The 19,382-nt window shown below is 52.2% G+C and overlaps 3 protein-coding genes across 3 annotated transcripts; 1 reads left to right on the forward strand and 2 right to left on the reverse strand.

Moving 5' to 3' along the window:
• Nucleotides 1-286: 286 nt before the first annotated feature.
• Nucleotides 287-3,151, forward strand: Z520_04006 (uncharacterized protein; the record flags this gene model as incomplete). The annotated part of the gene is made up of 1 exon (XM_016774516.1): nt 287-3,151. One exon carries the CDS (start codon nt 287-289, stop codon nt 3,149-3,151), a length of 2,865 nt encoding a protein of 954 aa, XP_016634443.1.
• Nucleotides 3,152-4,225: 1,074 nt separating this feature from the next.
• On the reverse strand, nt 4,226-5,421 carry Z520_04007 (60S ribosomal protein L8-B; the record flags this gene model as incomplete). Its single annotated transcript, XM_016774517.1, has 5 exons — nt 4,226-4,624; nt 4,683-4,911; nt 4,976-5,058; nt 5,176-5,250; nt 5,308-5,421. 5 exons carry the CDS (start codon nt 5,419-5,421, stop codon nt 4,226-4,228), a joined length of 900 nt encoding a protein of 299 aa, XP_016634444.1.
• A 1,015-nt stretch (nt 5,422-6,436) lies between these two features.
• On the reverse strand, nt 6,437-18,700 carry Z520_04008 (uncharacterized protein; the record flags this gene model as incomplete). The annotated part of the gene is made up of 3 exons (XM_016774518.1): nt 6,437-6,578; nt 6,637-18,593; nt 18,653-18,700. The coding sequence occupies 3 exons, from the start codon at nt 18,698-18,700 to the stop codon at nt 6,437-6,439; spliced, it is 12,147 nt and encodes a 4,048-aa protein (XP_016634445.1).
• Nucleotides 18,701-19,382: the final 682 nt, after the last annotated feature.

Consider the following 19,382-nt stretch of genomic DNA (forward strand, 5'->3'; position numbering starts at 1 on the left):
TCAAAACAGGCTGTTGACGCGTCGCATACCCTTGGGTTCCCCTGGTGAGCACTTACAGAGGCCCTCAGGTCGCAGTCGCGACTGCATTGTCGTTTGTGAAGGCCACCGACCGCATGACACCAAAACAATAATATCAACAGGTGCGTGTCTGTCAAACCGAGTCATCTCGGCACCTTTGTATGAATGTACTTGACTGATGTTTTCCGATAGCCCTCTCGCGCGTCCCAGGAGAAAGAAACCTTCCGCCAATTTCTTCTCACGGCTACGGATCTTCTCCCCCACGACTATGGCTGAACAAGAGGAAGACTTCTCACAACTGCCGTTGGTCGACAGGTTCGTGCACAAGAATTGGAAAGCCCGCAAGGGAGGATATGAGGCCGCCGTCAAAGAGTTTGAACTTACGCCCGACGAGTCGGACCCCGCCTTTCGACCCTTTTTACAAGACCCGAGTCTCTGGAAGTCGGCTGCTGGCGATTCCAATGTTGCCGCTCAGCAAGAAGGCCTGGCTGCATTGTGCGCATTTCTCAAATATGGTGGTCAACAAGCAGCCGTCAAGTCCCGAAACTTCACACTGCAGCCCATCTACGAGAAGGGATTGTCATCGACGAGACCTCAAGCCAAAGCCAGTGCTCTAGAGGCTATACTGCTCTACATCGAACTTGACAAGTCGGATCCCGTGATTGAAGAACTATTGCCCGCCCTCTCCCACAAGCAACCCAAGATTGTCGCGGCAACTCTAAATGCACTCACCTCTATTTTCCACAATTACGGCGTCAAGATTGTCGAGCCCAAGCCTGTCCTAAAAGCTTTACCCAAGGTTTTTGGCCATGCAGACAAGAATGTCAGAGCCGAAGCGCAAAACCTCACTGTCGAACTGTATCGGTGGCTCAAGGATGCGATCAAGGTCATATTCTGGAACGAATTGAAGCCAGTACAGCAACAAGACCTGGAGAAGCTATTTGAGAAAGTAAAGGAAGAGCCGCCGCCCAAGCAGGAACGCCTCACGAGGTCGCAGCAAGCCGCCCTGGCGACAGCAGCTCCAGTAGCTAGCGGTGCCGACGATGAATATGGCGAAGTGGCTGAAGAGGGAGAAGAAGAAGTCGAAATTGACTTCTCAGAGCCAGTCGATGTCTATTCGAACATCCCCTCAGATTTCCACGAAATGGTCGGCTCGACCAAGTGGAAGGAACGCAAAGATGCTCTTGACGCACTCTTCAATGTCCTGAACCAACCCAAAATAAAAGAGGCACCATTCGATGACCTAGTCCGTGCATTCGCAAAGTGTATGAAGGACGCCAATATTGCTGTGGTGACAGTGGCTGCCAACTGTGTCGAAAAGTTGGCATTGGGTCTTAGGAAGTCCTTTGCGAAATACAGATCCACAATCATGTCGCCAATGATGGAGAGGTTCAAGGAAAAGAAGCAGTCCGTGGCGGACGCGTTGGGAGCTGCTCTGGACGCCGTCTTTGCTGCAACGTCTCTGAGCGAATGCCTTGAGGAGACTTTGGGCTTCTTGCCCAACAAAAACCCCAATGTCAAAGCTGAAACAATAAAATTCCTTGTCAGATGCTTGCGGACTACCCGAGACGTGCCCTCTAAAGAGGAGCAAAAACGCATCGCCGACGCAGCCACGAAGCTTTTGACAGAGTCCACCGAAAACATCAGATCTGGCGGTGCTGAAATTCTTGGGACACTCATGAAGATCATTGGTGAGCGTGCCATGAATCCTTATCTAGATGGACTGGACGACATTCGAAAATCCAAGATTAAGGAGTACTTCGATACTGCCGAAGTCAAAGCCAAAGAGAAGCCGAAGCCTGCTCCAGCTCCCGCCAAAGCGACTTCTGCCGTTGGTAAAAAAGTTGTTGGAGGTTCGAAGAAACCTGCACCTGGCGCAAGAAAGCCAGCACCAGTAGCAGCACCTGCTCCCGTCGAGGAAGCGACACCTCTGCAACCCAAACCTACGGCAAAAGCCCTTCCCAAACCCGGCGGACTGGCTCGACCGGGCCTTGCGCAGCCCGCTGGTCTGAAACTCGGCGGGCTCAAGAAACCTGCACCTGGTCGCCTTTCGGTTGGAAGCCCACAGCGACGAGTCATCTCACCACCAGTGAGCACAGATGGCGACGAAGAGGCAGCAGCAGCAGTGCCATCTCCATCAAAGTTTGGCATGGGTCGAGGTGGACTTGCCGGCCGACCCTTGTCCAGACCGGCTGCTGCTCCACTGTCGCCCCCATCGACGGCACAACCCTCAAACGCCCTTTCAGTGGTAGAGCGGGCAGAGCTAGAGGAACTCCGCGCCGAAAAAGAACGACTAACAGCATTGACTGACAGCCTTCGAAGCAGCAATGCTAAACTCACCGCAGAAATATCAGAACTTCAGAACCAGAACGCACAGCTGATCGAGGATCATACACGTGATGTTCTGCAAATAAAAGCCAAGGAGACACAGCTCGTCCGGGCGAGAGGCGAATGCGATGTTCTGAAAGCAGAGGTCGAAAGTGTTAGGAAAGAGAGCGAGCGGTATAAGCGCGAGGTGTCACGGCTTGGCCGTGAGAGTATTGGTCGAGAACGAGACGACATGATTCGTAGCCGAGCACTGGACGAAACCTCCAACTTTGGCAGCGAAAGCGGAGCAGCTCTATATGAAGATCCTTCCTTGAACAATCGATACCCGACGAACGGAAATGTTCATCCGCCGCGACCAACCAGCACAGCTTTGCATCGGACCGGAAGCTCAGCGAGCACGCAGAGTGGACGTGCACAATCGCAATCCAGCGGGGCGAAAGCCAGACCGCAGAGTGGTTTTACGTCTCACGGTAACCGTCTCGATCTCAGTCCCAGCGAGGAGAAAGAAAACAATGGGCTGGGGATCGACCCACTCGGAGCAACGAGGAGAAAAATCAGTCCGCCCATGGGATCTCACAGTGGGAGGACGAGTCCCCAGCGATCTGGGCATACACCTGCATACTCTATGAGTAGGGAAGCTAGCGACTCGGGGCTATCGGCAGGAGCAGGACCTAGGGAGTCAGGGTCCAGGCCGGAAGAGAATTGGAAACGGGCGGCGGAAGTCACAAGCCAGTTGAAAGCGAGGATTGAAGCTATGAAGGTAAGTGGGCTCTTTGTTCTGTCAAGGCTTGATGGGCGTAGCTGACCTTGGATGTTTTCAGGCACGACAAGGCTTGACACGGCACTGAATGGAGCTATCGATGGGTAATGGAAAGCGAATCTACTCTGCTGATTAGGAGCACTGCACTGATGATGGAGCAAGCGAGCGGTTGCTTATTGGTTTTCCATGGGGGGCTTTGGAAATATGGTTTGGTCAATGTACAGAGCGCAGTTCTGTCACCTCATTGCATTGCTGCCCTGGACGCCCAATTACTCTTTCTTGTTGTTCTCCCGGGATCGTCGGGGAGTTGGAGATAGAAGCGAGTTGGGCATTGTAATGAAAGGAGCTTTTCTTTCACGGGAAAGACGGTTGAATCGAACAGCAATTGATACCCACCTGTAGCGGAGCACCTGCATGTACCCCTTGGGTTTTGACAATGCTATTACCCGTTCGGAGATTCCCTGTGCAGTACATTTAGCGAGGGAGAGAAGGGAAAGTTGTTGGGAGCAGGATATCACCCGTCACGACGATTGGTCGATGCAGAGGACTTGGGAGGAGGACATTGGAAAGACCAAAACTAAAAGGCGCGTGGTTGGCACGGTTCAATTTTCCTTTTTGCTTCTTTTTTTTTCTTTTCAACTCGTAAGGGCCCATTTCTGTTACGCGGCCGTGGACGTGACCTGGACCTTCACCGTGAACTATGACTATGAACGCCCCGGGATGTGCAGGCCATGCGACTAGATACTTACATACGTAGGTATGTAGGTTGTCGAGCGTGGCAAAACCGCAAGAGTCCTCAACGGCCGCTGCTCTTGAACCCCCCCCCTGGTTCCCTTTCATCACTGCAGGTCCGACAATGACCAGGCCGGGCAGCGAAATAATAGCTCTGGCCTCCGGCATCAATCTCTCATTAAAACAATGTGGTCGACCGGTCAGGTGTAAAGCCCGCTCCGCTCTCTTGAGGTCCTCACCATCAACATCCAGCACGAATGCCACATGAACATGGCACGAGTAATCGAGTCGAACAACCATTTCGCTTTTCAAGAAGTTCGCACGTTGAATTCCCCCCAGCGACACTGGTGGAAGGAATCAGCCGATCAAAAAGAATCGATAGTTCGCTTAGATCTTGATTGCGCTCTCGACGGCCTTCCTCTTCTTGTCCATCCTCGCCACGGCCTTGACACCCATGATGCCACCACCCCAGTGTCTCCGATGCTCGTCGTACTTGTTGGCGTAGCCCTCGTTGATGGTGTTGACCAACTTGGACAGCTCGGACTTGTCCTCGCCTTTCACTTCGGTCAGAGCCAGCACGGCGGCGGTCTTCTTGTGAACCACGGTTCCCAAGCGGGCCTTGCCCTTGATGATGGCGTAGGGCACACCCATCTTCCGGCAGAGCGCCGGGAGGAAGACGACCAGTTCGATAGGGTCGACGTCGTTGGGGATCAGGACGAGCGAGGCCTTCTTGGCTTCGATGAGGCCGACGACGTGGTTGAGGCCGTATTTGACCGTGTAGGGTTTCTAATTGTCATGTTAGTATTACACATAATCTTGAAGAAGGGAGTCCGGGAATGCCCACCTTGCTCACATCCTCCTTCTTCTTGCCCTCCTGCACAGCGGTCGCCTCTTGGTGCAGTCTCTCTTTCTTCTGGGCCTTGGTCTCAGGACGGTACTTGTTCAACAACTTGAAGGTCTGCGCCGCGGTGTTTCGATCGAGAGTGTTCTGGAACTGCGCGATCGCAGGTGGGACCTTGAGGCGCATGTTCAGAATCTTCTTCTGGCGCTGCAGCCGGATGTACTCTGGCCATCTAATCCATAATGTCAGAACCACCTCCCTCCAAAATTGTAGACATGTCGACAAGGTGTACGTACTTGACCATACGAGAGAGGTTGCGCTTGGGCTGCACATCTTGACCAATGCCAAAGTTTCGAGGGCGCTTCTCGAGGAGGGGATTCTATGATCACCACAAGTCAGCATATTCAGCTCAGTGTGCTCTTACCAATAGCCTCATCCATAATTTCGTAGGCAACTCGAAGGCTTTGAAAACAATACTGAGAGCAGGAAAACGTACCTTGGCAGCCTTCTTGTTAGCACCGGCCTTTCCTTGCGGAAAAGGCGCAGGCGCGGGCTTCTTCCCCTTTGGTGGCTATCATTGAGCAAAGAAAACAGTCAGTCAAATAATCCTTCCACACTGACACAAAACGTTTTCTTTGAACTCTAAGGAGAAGAAGGCACGCTCAGAGGCAGTGGCTAGGTGCGCATCTGAGATTCTTCTTCTCCAGCCGGAGTCATCACCGAGAATCGAGCAAGGAGACATGGTATGCGCGGGAACAACCCATTGAACTGAGCCCTCAGCAGAGAGAGGTCAGGACGCAGGATCCCTACCACACGCTCACAGTGCCCCCAGGCAAAATTCTGGCGGAAAATGTCTCGACATCTCGAGCCTCGCTTCAATCCGGCGGGGGCGGATATTGATGCGCAGGCTGTAGGATGGCGGAGGAGAATAGAGGCGATGGTTCAGCTTACCATTGTTGTCGACTAAGGAAGAGGACCTTTGACTTGCAAGAAGTAGAAAGTAAAGGGCGGGTTGAGGTTGAGGCGTAGGTCACGTAAAGTCTCAATCAATCTACAAGTCGAAAATGTGGAAAAGTTCGAAGTGCGGGCTCACCCGAAAAGGAAAGGTCGGGTCTTGGCAGGATCTCCAAGCTTGGCAGAAGAGGACGGTTCAGCCTCGCGAGATTCAGCCTCGTGGCTGCAGTGCTAGACACGACTTGCGGAATAGATCATGCCGAGGTCGTTTCATACCTCGCGTAGAGCCAAAAAAGCCCCAAGGCTCCTTCAGCGGTGCACCATAGAAACACAAGGCCCCTATGCAGACGAAAAGGACATTGAAAATTGACACGATCCTGGTCACATATGCAGACGAATCGACCAAGCACCAAGCAGGCATTGCAGTCATGGTATGATGCCTTTATCAGCTAAGCTAATAGTAATCTATCTATGCATATGGTCCGCAGTGGCGGCTCGGCATGGTATCTGAGATCTGCACATCTCAGCCCAGGCCCAAACCACCCGCGACTTGCGGTGGAAACTCCCTATTGATCCAGCCATTGTGGTCGCCATAGTACTCTGTCAATTTTGCGTGCATCTTTGCACCAGCCCAACCCGCACGACGTCTTATGATGGTGCTCTTGAGACATGATGGCTCACTCCGAGAAAAGCACATAACCGCAGAAATGCCGCGCATATCACTCCCCAACCCTGTTCACCATTACAACCCGTCCCAGGCACGTTTTTACCTTCCCCATATCACACCGAGCGAGTCCGACCGATCATGCGAAACCGAAATAATCAGCGCCGAGATTAATTGCCGTCATCAAGTTGTTCTTGAGAGTATCGTAGTCATCGTAAGCAGGCAGATCAAGCTGATTGAAACAAGTGTGGCTCGTTGGCAGGCGAGATTGACTTGGATCCCTGTGGCAGTCTCGTTAGTATCTGTGTAAAAGCCTGAGACGGTATCTGACAAACTTACTTGTGTATACTGAACAAGGTATTTCCTTGCATTCCTTCAAGATCCTTAAAGCCATTGAGAGGAACTTTGCTGGTGCCAGTAACGAATTGCAACAATTTCGCTCGTTCTTCATTGCTCATACCGCGGACGATGCGCCAGAACCACGTAACTTGAGGACTGTTGGCATTGTAGTTGTGATATTCGGTATGGGCTTTCCAATCGTCCACGTCAATCTCTGGCAGTCCAGAGATGAGCAACTCGAGTTCCTGCTCATCGAAGATCGCGATGAGCTCTGCCGGGATGATGTCGTGAAACCCCTTGACGAAATTCTCGAGCTGGTCTTTCACTGATGTTGTCAGGCGGTAGCGAACCTGAGCGTTGACATATTCTCTCTTGTTCTCCTCCGTCACTGGGATATTCCGCCCATCCGGAATAAGATCAACGATCTTTTCCTCGCCAAATTGCTCTTCGACCACAGAGAAGTCCTCTGTAATGACGTCCGTGATGTCGTTCTCCAGGATCCAGACCAAGCTCTTGTAGTAGTCAAGATCCATGGATTCGAGATCTTTCAAATTAGGTTCCTTCCCTAGAAGCCGCTTATAAACAGCACGGCTGAAGTGGCAGTCAAGGACGCGTCCCTCGTGCAAGGCCTTTCCAATGATGCGACCGATAAATTTGAAGTAAAGAAGATGTTCACCGTTGATCCAACTGAGAGGATTAGGGTGAAATGTGGTGCGATCGGCTGCCACAGGTTGCCACAGTGCCCAATCCGGATTGAACATGCCTCGAGCAAGAACTTGAAACCACTCTCTGGTGACACCACCTGCATCAACGCCCTCTTCGCCATTGAACCGAATGTTGAGTTTGCCATATTTCATCTCCTCGGCGGATTTGAAGTACAAGGCCTTGTACGAATCCAGGAACACTTGGCTCCGGCGGACGTTGAGCTGTAGAGGCGGTTGGATATGACGTTGCTGGTGCAGTCTAGAGTGAATCTGCTTGGTAAAGTAGGCTCGCTTGTTGTCAAAGTCGAGAACTTTGGGGTTCTTTACCAAGAGGCTGAAGCTTCCATTTCCTTGCATCAGCTTTGGTGACTGACGAATGATATCATTGAGGATCTTTCGGTGCTCAGTAGTGAAGTTGAAGAATAGTTCTTGAAGGTCATCCATAGCTTCCGGTGCCGGACTTCCTGGCACCTGTTCTCTGATTTGACGTGCCAGGACCGAGTCTTTGAGAGAAGTGTTCTTGCAAACCACCATCAAGGACTCGATGAGAGGGAGCAATATTGTAGCAAAGCTGGTAATGTTATCCTTCTCGCGGACCGTTGTTAAACATTCGCTCAATTTGGTCCACAGCGGTCGCAGTGCAAGGCTTTCGTACGACGATGTAAGGATGCTCTTTGCAACGGTGTTTCCCTCAGGTTCCTCATTCTCAGCCTTAGGCGCAGACAGATAGTCCAATGCCTGGAGAACTCGCAAGAGCTTGACTTGATCAGAACCTCCATGTGAAAACTTTGTTGATGAGAGCACATGAAGATCTGTGATCGACTGCGCTTCGGTGAGCTGTGGAATCAGCTCGTCTAGGTCTTTGCAGATGGATTCCGAAAGTTCTTTAATGTGATGAATCAACTCTTTGCTGAACACGTCGGAGGTGCCGGGTACGCATGAAAGACTCGACAGCGTCTCTAAGGTAGAGTGGAAAGTGTCGCTGTTGCATTCGGGAGCAACAAAGATGCTCACCACAAGTTGCAAGTTGTGTTCCGAAATCTCGGGCGGTTCAAAAGCCTTCTTAGACTTAGCTCCATCGGCAGTCAAGTCCTCGTTGCTAGTGTCGGCGTTGTCACTCGTCCCCGTCTCGGCTGTCTCAGATTGTTGAGCTGCACTTGTAGAAGCCTCGTTCTCTTCGTTGGCAGCAGCAGGCGCCGGCGCGTCTTGGATCTCCACATCCACATGTGGCTGAGCTGCTTGGGCTACTTCGGTAGGTGCACCAGCAGAAACCTCTTCTTCTGTAATTGCGCCGTGGGCTTCAGACGGCTTCTCCTCATCGGTAGCTTTCTCCTTATCCTTCTTCAGCAGATTCGGTAAAGGCTGAGTAACGGAAGACAAAAGTTCAGCAAGTGATTGAAGACAAGATGAACTCTCGACAATCAATTTCCGGTCGAGCAGGCTGATCAAGTCGTTGATGGGATATCTGACCGCCTTAACTTCCTTGCCTTTTCCTTTTCCTTTCTTTGAGGCTAGGCTAGCGTCACTTTCGCGGATAAAGATAGTCCGGGTGTGATAGTTGCTTGTGCAGAGCTGCCTCAATGCAGAAAGACACTGCTGTACGACCACAAGAGGAGTAACCTCATCGCTTATGCCACCTGCAGGCTGCATCGACAGTGTACGCTTGAGTGGCTGAGGTGTCTTCTGTCCAACAGTAGCCTTCGCCCTCAAGGATAGATTGGCAAGACTGCGCTCAACAGCCGTCACATCCGTTGAGCCTTCTTTGAGAATGAGGAGCAGAAGATTGACAACTTCTGATCGAGTTTGCCGGTTGCCACAGATATTGCGGAGGATGTACCACAAATTCGTGCGTAGTGAGCCTTGCTGAGGCAAGAACATAAGGCGCAACAAAGTTGCAACCCCAGACTTGTCGACCATTTGAATAATCTGCCGCTTGCCGTCGCGTTGACCCGCGTCTTCACCCGAACGGTCTTCACGAGCGTCTCCATCGGTTCTGACGTACTGATATAGACGTCTAGCATGGGCACGCCCTTCTGCAGCGTGACGAGGGTCAAGCTGACGCAAAACCTCCGGTGGTTGTTCTGCTAGTATTACACGACGAAAGGCAGGGTCGAGAGTGGCCAAGAAGTTATCGTTGTCCATCTCTTCCGCTTGCGCGTGTCCTCCATTGGCTGCAGCTTGTCTACGAGCTTCTTCACGCTCCCGTCGACGTTGTGCGTGAGCTTCTTGTTGCCGTATCTCTTCTCGGATCTCTTCCGGTAAAGCGTTGAGGAAGTCCGGATCAATGCCAGACGTACTAGTCCCTTCTTGACGAGCTTCTTCACGCCGGGTAGCATACTGCTGCATGATGACCTCTTCGCGGAGTTCCTCTGGCAGAGCTTCCAAATACTCGATATCGATCGCCAGTCCGGTGATGTCGATCTGCCGGCCTCTAATGGTGGTGAAAACGCGAGGTTGCGAGTCAGTCGCCGGTGAAGTTGAGGCTGCGTTATCAGTGGTCTCTTGCGCAGTCCCTGCGTCTGTGTCCTGTACATCGTCCATGGGAACTGTGTCGCCGTCTTCATGCTCATCAACCTCTTCCCGGGCTTCAGCTTCGGCAGCTGCTGCGGCCTCAGCCTCGACCCGTAGACGCTCCTCTTCACGCTCCTCGGCTTCTTTCTTGCGGCGCTCTGCTTCCACCTGCAGTCTTTCCATTTCTTCACGCTCCGCCTTCTGTTCTTGTTCTCGCTTACGTTTGAGTGCTTTCTCCTCTTGCTGAGCAAATGGAACCATGACCGACATGAGCCAAATTTGGACACGTTGAATCTTCTCCACGTATGTAGTGCCATAGAGTAGTCGTACTTCTTCTTGCCAACGTGCCATGGTCGGCGAGGGGACAAAGTTGTTACCGCGCTGGGAATCATCGCGGGGAACATGACGGTGATGGCGTGGATCCCACCCAGATGATCGCCAGGGGTCGCGAAAGTCTGTGAGAGGAGCCGGAATGCGAACTCGGAGTTGGCCTTCACCTATCTCGCCACGCTGAAGAGCCGAGAAGATGGCGTCAAGTACAGCACCATGCCCGCCTATTCCGTGCGCGTCGACTGCGTGGATAGTGGCTTGAAGAGGTTGCATGCCAGGGATCCCTGGAATCATCTCAAGCCCAGGTGGCAGAAGAATGCTAGTACCAACGTGCTCTGTTCTCTGTCGGGGTTCTGGCTGAGGTCTTCGTAAAAGAGGGTTTGTTCCATCATCGCCAGACCTGACATGGCCCGATACGCGACCCGAGCGGCCAGATGAATTGAGATCGTCACGAGCTTCGATCCGTCTATTCAGACGACTCCAGACCGAGGCACCAAGTGGACGATGACGGCGCATAAGGGGCGGATGGTCCCACGTCAGATGGCTGTGCTCGATGATATCGCGTGCACCGCCATGTAGGAAGTGGTCAAAGTCACCATACTCCATTCCATCGTTCTCGTCCATGTCGTCGCCCTCTTCTTCATCCTCTTCGTCATCGTCATCGTCCTCGTCCTCGTCCTCATCCTCCTCTGGGAAAGTCATTGGAGGGGGCGGAACGACACCTGGATCTACCTGGGGACGAGAGGGACGTACGGCCCTAGCAGGTCGAAGGACTGGTAAGCCATCTTCTGCCATTCCTCCCATTGGTCCATCAAGGTCGTGGTCACCCAAAACTCGAAGGAGGTTGCTGAGGACACCTGCAGAGGCGGGCGGGCCACCGTCCCGATCCTGTTCAACAGCAATAGGCATCATGCCACCAGGGAAGGAGAACTCGGCGTGGTCGAACCCGGCGATGCGATGTGGTCCGTCAGCACTTTCTGTATCATCACCGTCGTCGTCTTCGTCTTCCCATTCTCCTTCTTCATCTTCTGGGCCTTCATTGAGACTGTTGTTTTCATCGTCTCCGTTAATTTCACCAGCATCTTCATCTTCACCAATCTCGAATTCTTCGCCGTCTTCGTCCTCATCGTCATCATCCTCGTCGTCTTGGTCAGACTCAGACTCGTCCTCATCGTCCTCATCTTCATCCGAGTCGACATCCATGTGAGGGTCGTTAACCACGAATTCGATATCCATTGGTACGTCACCTGGAAGGCCCTCAATTTCACCGTCTGGCCCCATTTCAGCTTCCTCATCGCTGACTGCTTCGTCATCGTTTCCGCCCGCAACAATAGCGTCGTCGTACTCCATTTCGTCCTCATATGCCTCGTCATACATCTCTTCGTCTTCGTCTTCTTCATCCGTCGCAGAGTCAGAGCCAGGATCCCGATTAGGATCCAGCAAGCCAAGCGCGGAGTTTCGGAAAAGATCAGGAGTCTCCTCCCGTTCTTCATCAACATCCGAAACCGAAGAGGCAGATGAGATCACGTCTTCAGACATGTTTCCAACCACCGTGTTCAAAAGGTCGGGCGATGTGACGCTTAGCTGAGTAGCCAACGTCGTGAGCTCCTGTAACGGGCGCAGGATGAACTTGATCACTCTCCTGGAGCCAGGGTATGCAAGATCAATCTCTGTGAGCGAGCTGGTCAAGACTGAGATGAGGTTCTTCTCAAACATCATCCGCGAAAGCACCTTGTAGGAAGTATTCTGGGCGCCTGCCGAGCCATCAGGGACAGCGGGTTTTGTCAAGAGACGGTGGAACATGTCAGAGAGACACAACAACCGACTATACTTCATCTGAAGAGATTCGTTCGAAGAGATTGCATCCTTGTACGCTTTAATCGCGTGCTCAAGGACAAAGCGGCGCACAAATGTCAGGTCTGGTTCATCGTCAACGTCCTCGACTTGTGGCTGCGTCGAGAATCTTTGAGCAGAAGCAGTCTTGCCCGCTTCCCCGGTCTTAGAACACAGCGCGACAATGACCCGGATAGCCCAATCACTTGTAAGCAATTTCTTCTTGAATTGGAGAGAATCCTCCTTGTCAACATAACAGGATGGAATCAGCCCGTTGAGGAAGTAGTTGAGAATTCCAGAACGGGGCTTAGATGGCGTGACTACCATTGGATCAGCCTTGCGAGAGAAGTTGATGAATTCAATCTTGGTGCGATTATAGGAGTGAAGAAGCTCGGTCAGGTTGTACATCAAGAAGCATCGGTAGGAGAAGATTGGGTGGTCCTCAGGTTTAAACTTCGCTTTCTCTGGCCTCGGTGGCGCACCGTCAATAACAGGCCCCTCAGATGAGCCTACTAGAGCACTGCGTTGATTCGGATTGGATGTGCCGTTAAGAGTTGAACTCTCCGACGCCTCAGCTGGAACTTCCTTATCCTCGACGTCCTTGTAATTCAATAATTCCGACAGGATGAAGTGGATGACTCCATCCGGATGCTCGACAACCGGAGGCTTCAACTCGGGCCCCTTAACTTTGCTGTTCTCTTCGATGGGATCTTGAGTGGTCTCAACGCTGGCTGTTGGTTGCGTGGAATCGGTCCTGCTTTCATCGTGTGTCTGACTTTGGGTACGGTCTTCGCCTTGATCGTTCGGCTTGGATTCATCGGTCTCTTTCAAGACGAGAGCGGCCACACCTCCAGCATGTGGTTGCCACGAAGTCAACTTGACAATCTCATTTGTCGTTTCGACAAAGACTGAAGGCGACCGTAGAACAAGGTGGTACAGTTCTCGAATGTAGCTATTGGTGTCTGGTTGTCGCGCCGTATTGCGAGAGTTGAATAGAAGCTTTATCTCACTGCGCATGATTTGTTTCAAGGTTGCATCATCCTCGACAATATGTCGCAGAATGAGCATGAAACAACTTTGCAATCGATGGCCCACCCCGTTGGTAAGCTGCTTGACCATGAGGAAGAGTCTCTGGAGGTTTCGCTTTTCAGCTAATCTGCTGGCAATTTCTCGGGTGCGGGTGAGGCCGACTAGAACCCTGGTAATGGCCAAAGCCATACCTTTATCCTTTCCGACACGTGGAAGGAGGTTCACGAGTCCGTCGAAGAGTTTATGTTTGTCTTCCATGTCGATCACAGAAACCGACGTGAGCACGGCTTTCGTGACAGAATCAATGTCTGTAGGTGGATCCCACTTGACTTCTGCAGGCTCACAGTCCTTGGACAGCATCTTCTCGACGATTAACAAGATTGGCGCAACCCACGGGAAAGAGGCTTCGTCAGTCCGACCAGCCGGCACCGGAAGATTCAAGAATGAGAGCAGGCCTCCAAACGACTCTTGGAATATGCCGAGGGCCTCTTTGAACACTTCCCCGTCCTGGATAATGAGAGCCACCAGGTGCGCTGCAGCGGCGATCTTCTTGCCGCGGGATTCGTCGAATTCACTTTCGCCTTGCATCGACAGTAATGAAATGGTGAGAAGGTCCACCGTCGTTCTCCAATATTCGTTAGCTTGATCTTCGCCCAGTTTCTTTGTTGCACTAATCATTAGGTCTGACAACTCAAAAGTCAGATTCGGGTGATTTTCGAGGATATTATTGCACCGCTCTGCTAGGTCCTCTCTAATGAGTGCTCGCTGGGCGTTGATTGATTGGACAGAATAGGAGCGCGGCAAATCCGCCTCGGGAGACTGTGGTGCCTCTCGTTCAGGCTCAACGTCGCTGTTAAGGAGGTTGCTGATGTCCATTGCGGAAGAAACACTCGTGGTAGCATGATCGGCAGGTCTCGACGTTGTAGTAGTGGTGACATCTTCCATCTCGTTGTCTTCCGTGGCCTGATGTATATTGGGAAGTAGATTGTGGGCCGCCCCCATAGAGTTCCAGCCAGAAGATGAATGCGAGTTTGTTGGCGGAGTCACAACGCCTGGCATATTTCCAGAAGCGGCCGTGCCACCAGTGTCTCTACCAGGGACTGGTAGTCGTCTCCGGCGAGGATTGGCCAGAAGTGCTCGGCAGTACTCTTCTGCTGGGGTGTAAATATTTGGCGCTTGTGCATTCGACCGGTACAAAGCCTCATGAGCAAGATCTTCGCTGTAGCCCTTCTCTTTGAGAGTGTTGATCTTCGAAGAGTCAAACTCCAGCCTCCTCGCTTGGAACGGTGCCAGGGTAGGGTGGCTATTATCGAACTGCACTGCTTCCATCTCATGGTCACCAACGAACACGTGCTTCAAGATCGAGACCAGCTTCTGCACGAGATCTTTGGATGCTTGGTCCGCATATTCACTCGCCCAGATCAAACGCGTCAACGGGAGTGCTTCCATCCGTAGGTTGAGTAACACCTGAGCAGGAACGAAGTAGCATTGTCTTCCAGGGTCGACAGTCTTCATGTTGTTCGACTGTGCCGACTCGATGATGCACTTTGAATCGGTAAATTCCTCAAGGATATCGAGACAAATTTTGAGACCTGTGTTTGCTGAAAAAATGGCATGCTCGACCTTACATGACTTCAATTTGTCGAAGAAGTCCGTGCCGATCTCCGTCAGCGTCTTGACACCCCCAGCCTTGCGGAAAGCCTCGACAACAAATCCTTGACGGGCTGGATGTGTGGCGATGGGCCCTGAGGACGAACTACTATCATCGTAGAAGCTCCGCCGGACATTGTCTAGGGCAATCACAAGGTAAGTGAAGCGGTTTTCCGTATCCTCTGCGTCGCCGTTTTGAGTTGTCTTTGATTGGAGGAAGTATGGCTGAAGTTGTGTCAAATAGGCTGACGCAAGTGCATTTGCCACCAAGGACGTCTTCTGTTTGGCGAAAGTGTCTGGGCGACGCCGGCCAGCGATGTTGCGGCCAAGGCGACACAGAAAGTCCGTGATGGCAGCAGGAGTCTCAATCAACAGAAAGCGTAGAGTTTGGACGTTCTTGAAAAATGGCGTTTGTTTATCCTTGCTCAGAGCGACGGAATCCGGGCCCGAAACTGCTCTACCTTCTCCATCTTCAGGTGTCGACTGGCCAGTATGACGAGATGTGATGTCTCGGACACTCAGAAGCTTGTCAACCTCATCGTCACCAGTTGAAAAATGTTCCGGGCGTGTTGCTGAGATCCAGGACTCAGGGATCGAGCGCTGGAGCGCGACAACCTCGCGACAGCAAGCCGCTGATATCGCTCCCATCATCTCGGCAATGTCGGCAAAAACGTCTTCCAAGTTCACTAACCCGAACAGAAAATTCTGCATGTGTCTCTGGTTGTAAATCGGAATGTTGAAGAGCTCGCTTAACACCTGGGCCAGACAAAAGACGGCCATCAGGCTTCTGACAATGCGAGTCCCATTTATCTCCACCTCGGACATTTGGGGAGCGAGGCTCTTGCCCGTACCGCTGGTGTCTGACGCAGATTTCACTAGAGGACCAAAATAGCAAGACCAATCCTTGGGCTGACACTGGCTGAAGTGTTTCAGCTCTGAACAGGCAAACCGCGCTCGGTCGACAAGTGCTGGGAGGACGACGTGCGGCTTGGTCTCCGCCATCATGTGAACAGCCGCAGCCAGCTCTTGAAACATACCTCCGTGTCTGTCAAAGGGTTGAGTTGCAACCGGCAGGCTGGGTAATGTGATGAAGTCCAGGACAAGATCGCACCCACCTTGCTCCAAAAAGCTAGTGCAATGAGCCTGGTGCTCGAAGAAAGTCATCAAGAACGCGATCGCAGGTCTAACGTAATCACTGGCTTTCAGCCCGTGGCTATCTTGATCACTTGGCGTTGTAGCGACGGTGCTGGGGGGAAGTATCTCATCCTCCAGAATCAATTTGTCGCCATTCGGCAATTCGATCTTTCTGGCAGGGACGGGCTCGTCAACATTGGTTGATGGTGGCGGCAAAATCTCCATTGACAGAGCCTCGCGTCCACCACAGGGAACAAGCTCGTCCTCTGCACCAAGCCATAACTTTGCTCCTGCACCCATGTTGACGGAGAATGACCTGCCTATATGCCGTACTCGACCAAGCATAATCATCACTGCGCTCAAAACGGAAGTACGCAAGTTTGGGTGATGTCTAACGAGCTCATCGAACGTTGAACCGAGCATTGCCAGGATATTTGCGTCGTTGAGCACCTTGACATGTGCCGGAGACTCGAAGATCTCAAAGAACTTCTCCAGAGCACCAGAGGATTTGAATGAGTCGAAGCCCGCACTCGTCAGACAGATAGCGCCAAAGGCCTGGGATATGCTGACAATTGCATCGACAACGGGTGGAATGCCTTGCGGTCGATTTTCAGGAACCGACGATATTGACTTTGGCCGCTTCTGGTTCGCCGGACTTTCTGAGGCATTTGATGACGGGTTGACGGTCTTTAGTATGCTCTGAATGATACCTGCTTCGGATATCACTGTATAGCTTGTTGGCTCATTGTGGAGAAATCCACAGATGGCCTTGATGACTTCGCTCCATGTATGCGCACCAAAAGCGGTCAGGTGATCAACAATAAGTCGAAAGGCACGGAGCAATGCCTGAGAGTCGACGAGACTCCTCAAAACCCGATCAGCCTGCTGGCCCTGATGGCCGCTAATGTCATTGATCATATCAATGATGGATCGAATTATTTGCTGGTGCATGTAGGGGATTTCGTAGTCCGTAGCGCGCGTCTTATGATGTGCCGGTATTCCTTCGCCAGCATTGAGCAGATCCCAAGCACCTGTCACGAGAGTACTTAAGAGGTTGCATATGGCCTCGAAAGCATTGTTGCTCAATAAAGTTGCCAGACCGTCTTTGAAATGATGGAAGAAGGTCTTGATGAAGTCTAGCATCCGCAGATGCACCCTCATGGCCTTTGAGGTTGTAACATTGAAACCAGAGAGATACAAGGTGATGAAGCTCGAAGCTATGACCGCCTCGCTAGAGCGTCCATGGTGTCCGGTGACCTCAATGAGTGTCCGCGGCAGGGTGAAGATCGCGTCTCTCCAATCGTCTCCAGCCACGTAATTAATATCGTCATCCTCTCGAGCAATGTCGTTCAGGCCTCTTTGGATCAATTGAGAAAGGAGTCCTTGACTTGATCCTGCACCCAATGCAGCATGGATCTCGGAAGCGAAAGATTTGGAATGTGCCAGGAAAGACATCGTCTCCATGGCCAAAGTTTGAAGATAGATGGGGATACCGGTGTGACCTTTCTTCGTCTCGTGAAGAAGGCCAACAACCTGTTGAATGAATTCCTGAGGCTTTTCTGTCGAAAACAATTTCTGCGTGAGGTCCGGTTCGCTAAAGACATTCGCCAAACTAGCAACGGCCAAGAGTCGCACCGATAATAGCTCCTTTCGAGTCTTTGAGGACGTGATCAGAGCATAGGCGACACGAAGCTGGTGCAGCAGCTCGTATCGAACCTTTGGCGGCATATCTTCTGAGAGGTGGTCGCGCAAAATCGTCTCAATGGTTGTTGTTGACAGATCGGAGGGCGAAAATTCGAGGCTCTTCCAGCTGCTATTCGATGAACCCTGTGCGTGGATAGCTTTACTATTGCCAGTCTCATTGGATAAGCCGTTAGTATTCGCCGTATCGAGTGCTGTCGACGACGGGCGGACGCGTGTAGGCGTGGGCGGGTACTCTGTCACCGATGGTAATTCTTCCGCAGATGGAGCCCCGGGTGCGGGACTCGATCTTTCCCACCAGACTTTGACATGGTGAGCCCATGGAAGCCAATCTCGATCAAGCCCAGCTGATGAGGATTTCCCACGATCACCATGTTGTGGGGCTTCCTTGCAGAGGGCCCGGAAGTCATTTGGATTGATTGCAGTCGAGCCGCGCCTCGGCTTGCCGCCACTATGTGGAAGTTTCTCCTTGGATTTGGCCTTGACTGGAGATGGTGGTCCACGCTTGACGTTTGCTGGAGAGGGCCCAAAGGGCGCCGCTAGTCTCTGGATTCGCTCAGTATCGAACTCATAGAATTTCGGTCCTTGAGGAGAGGGGCGAACGCCTCCGTACCGCTGTGCCAGGGAGGAGGTGATTCGTAGAGTGCTGTGCAGGAGCGACAGTGAGGTGGTATGTAGCAGATCATTCAAGCGATCTGTGCTATTGTAGACGGCTCGGTTTGCACATTTTTCCACCAGAAGTTTGGAAAATCCCAGGATAGCCTCGACCAGTTCTCTGTCACCCTCTGGGCCAAATCCTCGCTGTCTCAGACCCTCCTCATTCAACCCCGGGCTCCCCTCAAGTACTATCGACGAGCCGAATGGTATTGTCTGCGGACCTTTGTCCAGGCCATATCTTGAGTTGAAGGACTGGAGGATGCTGTCAAATCGATCGAGAGGTTCAATCCAGTTGTTGAGATCGCCACGGGGGAAGGCCCATCTTGGCGACCAGCTGCCGAAGAGAGCTGGAATGTCGGCCAAAGGGATGGTGGAAGCCTGCTTGACCAACTCTGATACCGCTGGGGACTGTCACCGTCATGTTAGTCTCGTCCGCCGAACGGCTGAGGTAGCAGAAACAAACTCACCAACGACGCCTTGTGCTTCTCCTGCGGTTTCCTCGTAACCTTCCCCATCTTCACTGATCCCCGTGGATTGGCACCATAGGCTGCATTAGAAGAGTGACGTTGTGTTCAGCCTCCCGGAGCAGTCTGCAGATGATAGACCAAGGGTTCACGAAATGGAGCAAGGCAGGATCTGCTGGCAGAGTAATGCAGACAGGAAGAGGAGATTCGCCGGATCCCGGTGAAGGAGAGGAAGGGAGATGGTCGTGCTGAATCGGCGGAAGAGTTTTGGTGCGAAAGAGTGCTTGAAGATTTGCTGGGTAGACAGGGTGTTGTGAATTATGAGGCCGCGATCACCTGCGCCCGTACGCAGCTCCGTACTCAACTTGAAGTCTGAGTTTGAAATCAGGGACGTAATTAGCGGGTAGAAGTAGTGTACAGGAAGAGAGGACGCAACAGGTGGAATCCAAGGAAGGAGAATATGTAGTAAAGCAGGCCTCAACTGGAGTTGACGAAGAGATGAAGAAACTGAAACTGGTCTCTCTCTTGTGGCGTCGATTTCTTTTGTGCTGCACTTCACTCTGCCTGCTGGGGTTTCTGCCGCACCTCTGGCAAGTGAAGATGGTTCGGGCGACTACTGGACTTTTTGACGCGCTTGGGCCTGGAGACTCTAGTGGGAAATGACGTGCCCTTTCCCCTCGGGTACTAGCCGTATCTTGCAAAGGGCCACCAGGGCTGCGTCTTCAACTTCCGG

This window comes from Fonsecaea multimorphosa, assembly GCF_000836435.1.
Source record: "Fonsecaea multimorphosa CBS 102226 unplaced genomic scaffold supercont1.6, whole genome shotgun sequence".
NCBI lineage: Eukaryota > Fungi > Ascomycota > Eurotiomycetes > Chaetothyriales > Herpotrichiellaceae > Fonsecaea > Fonsecaea multimorphosa.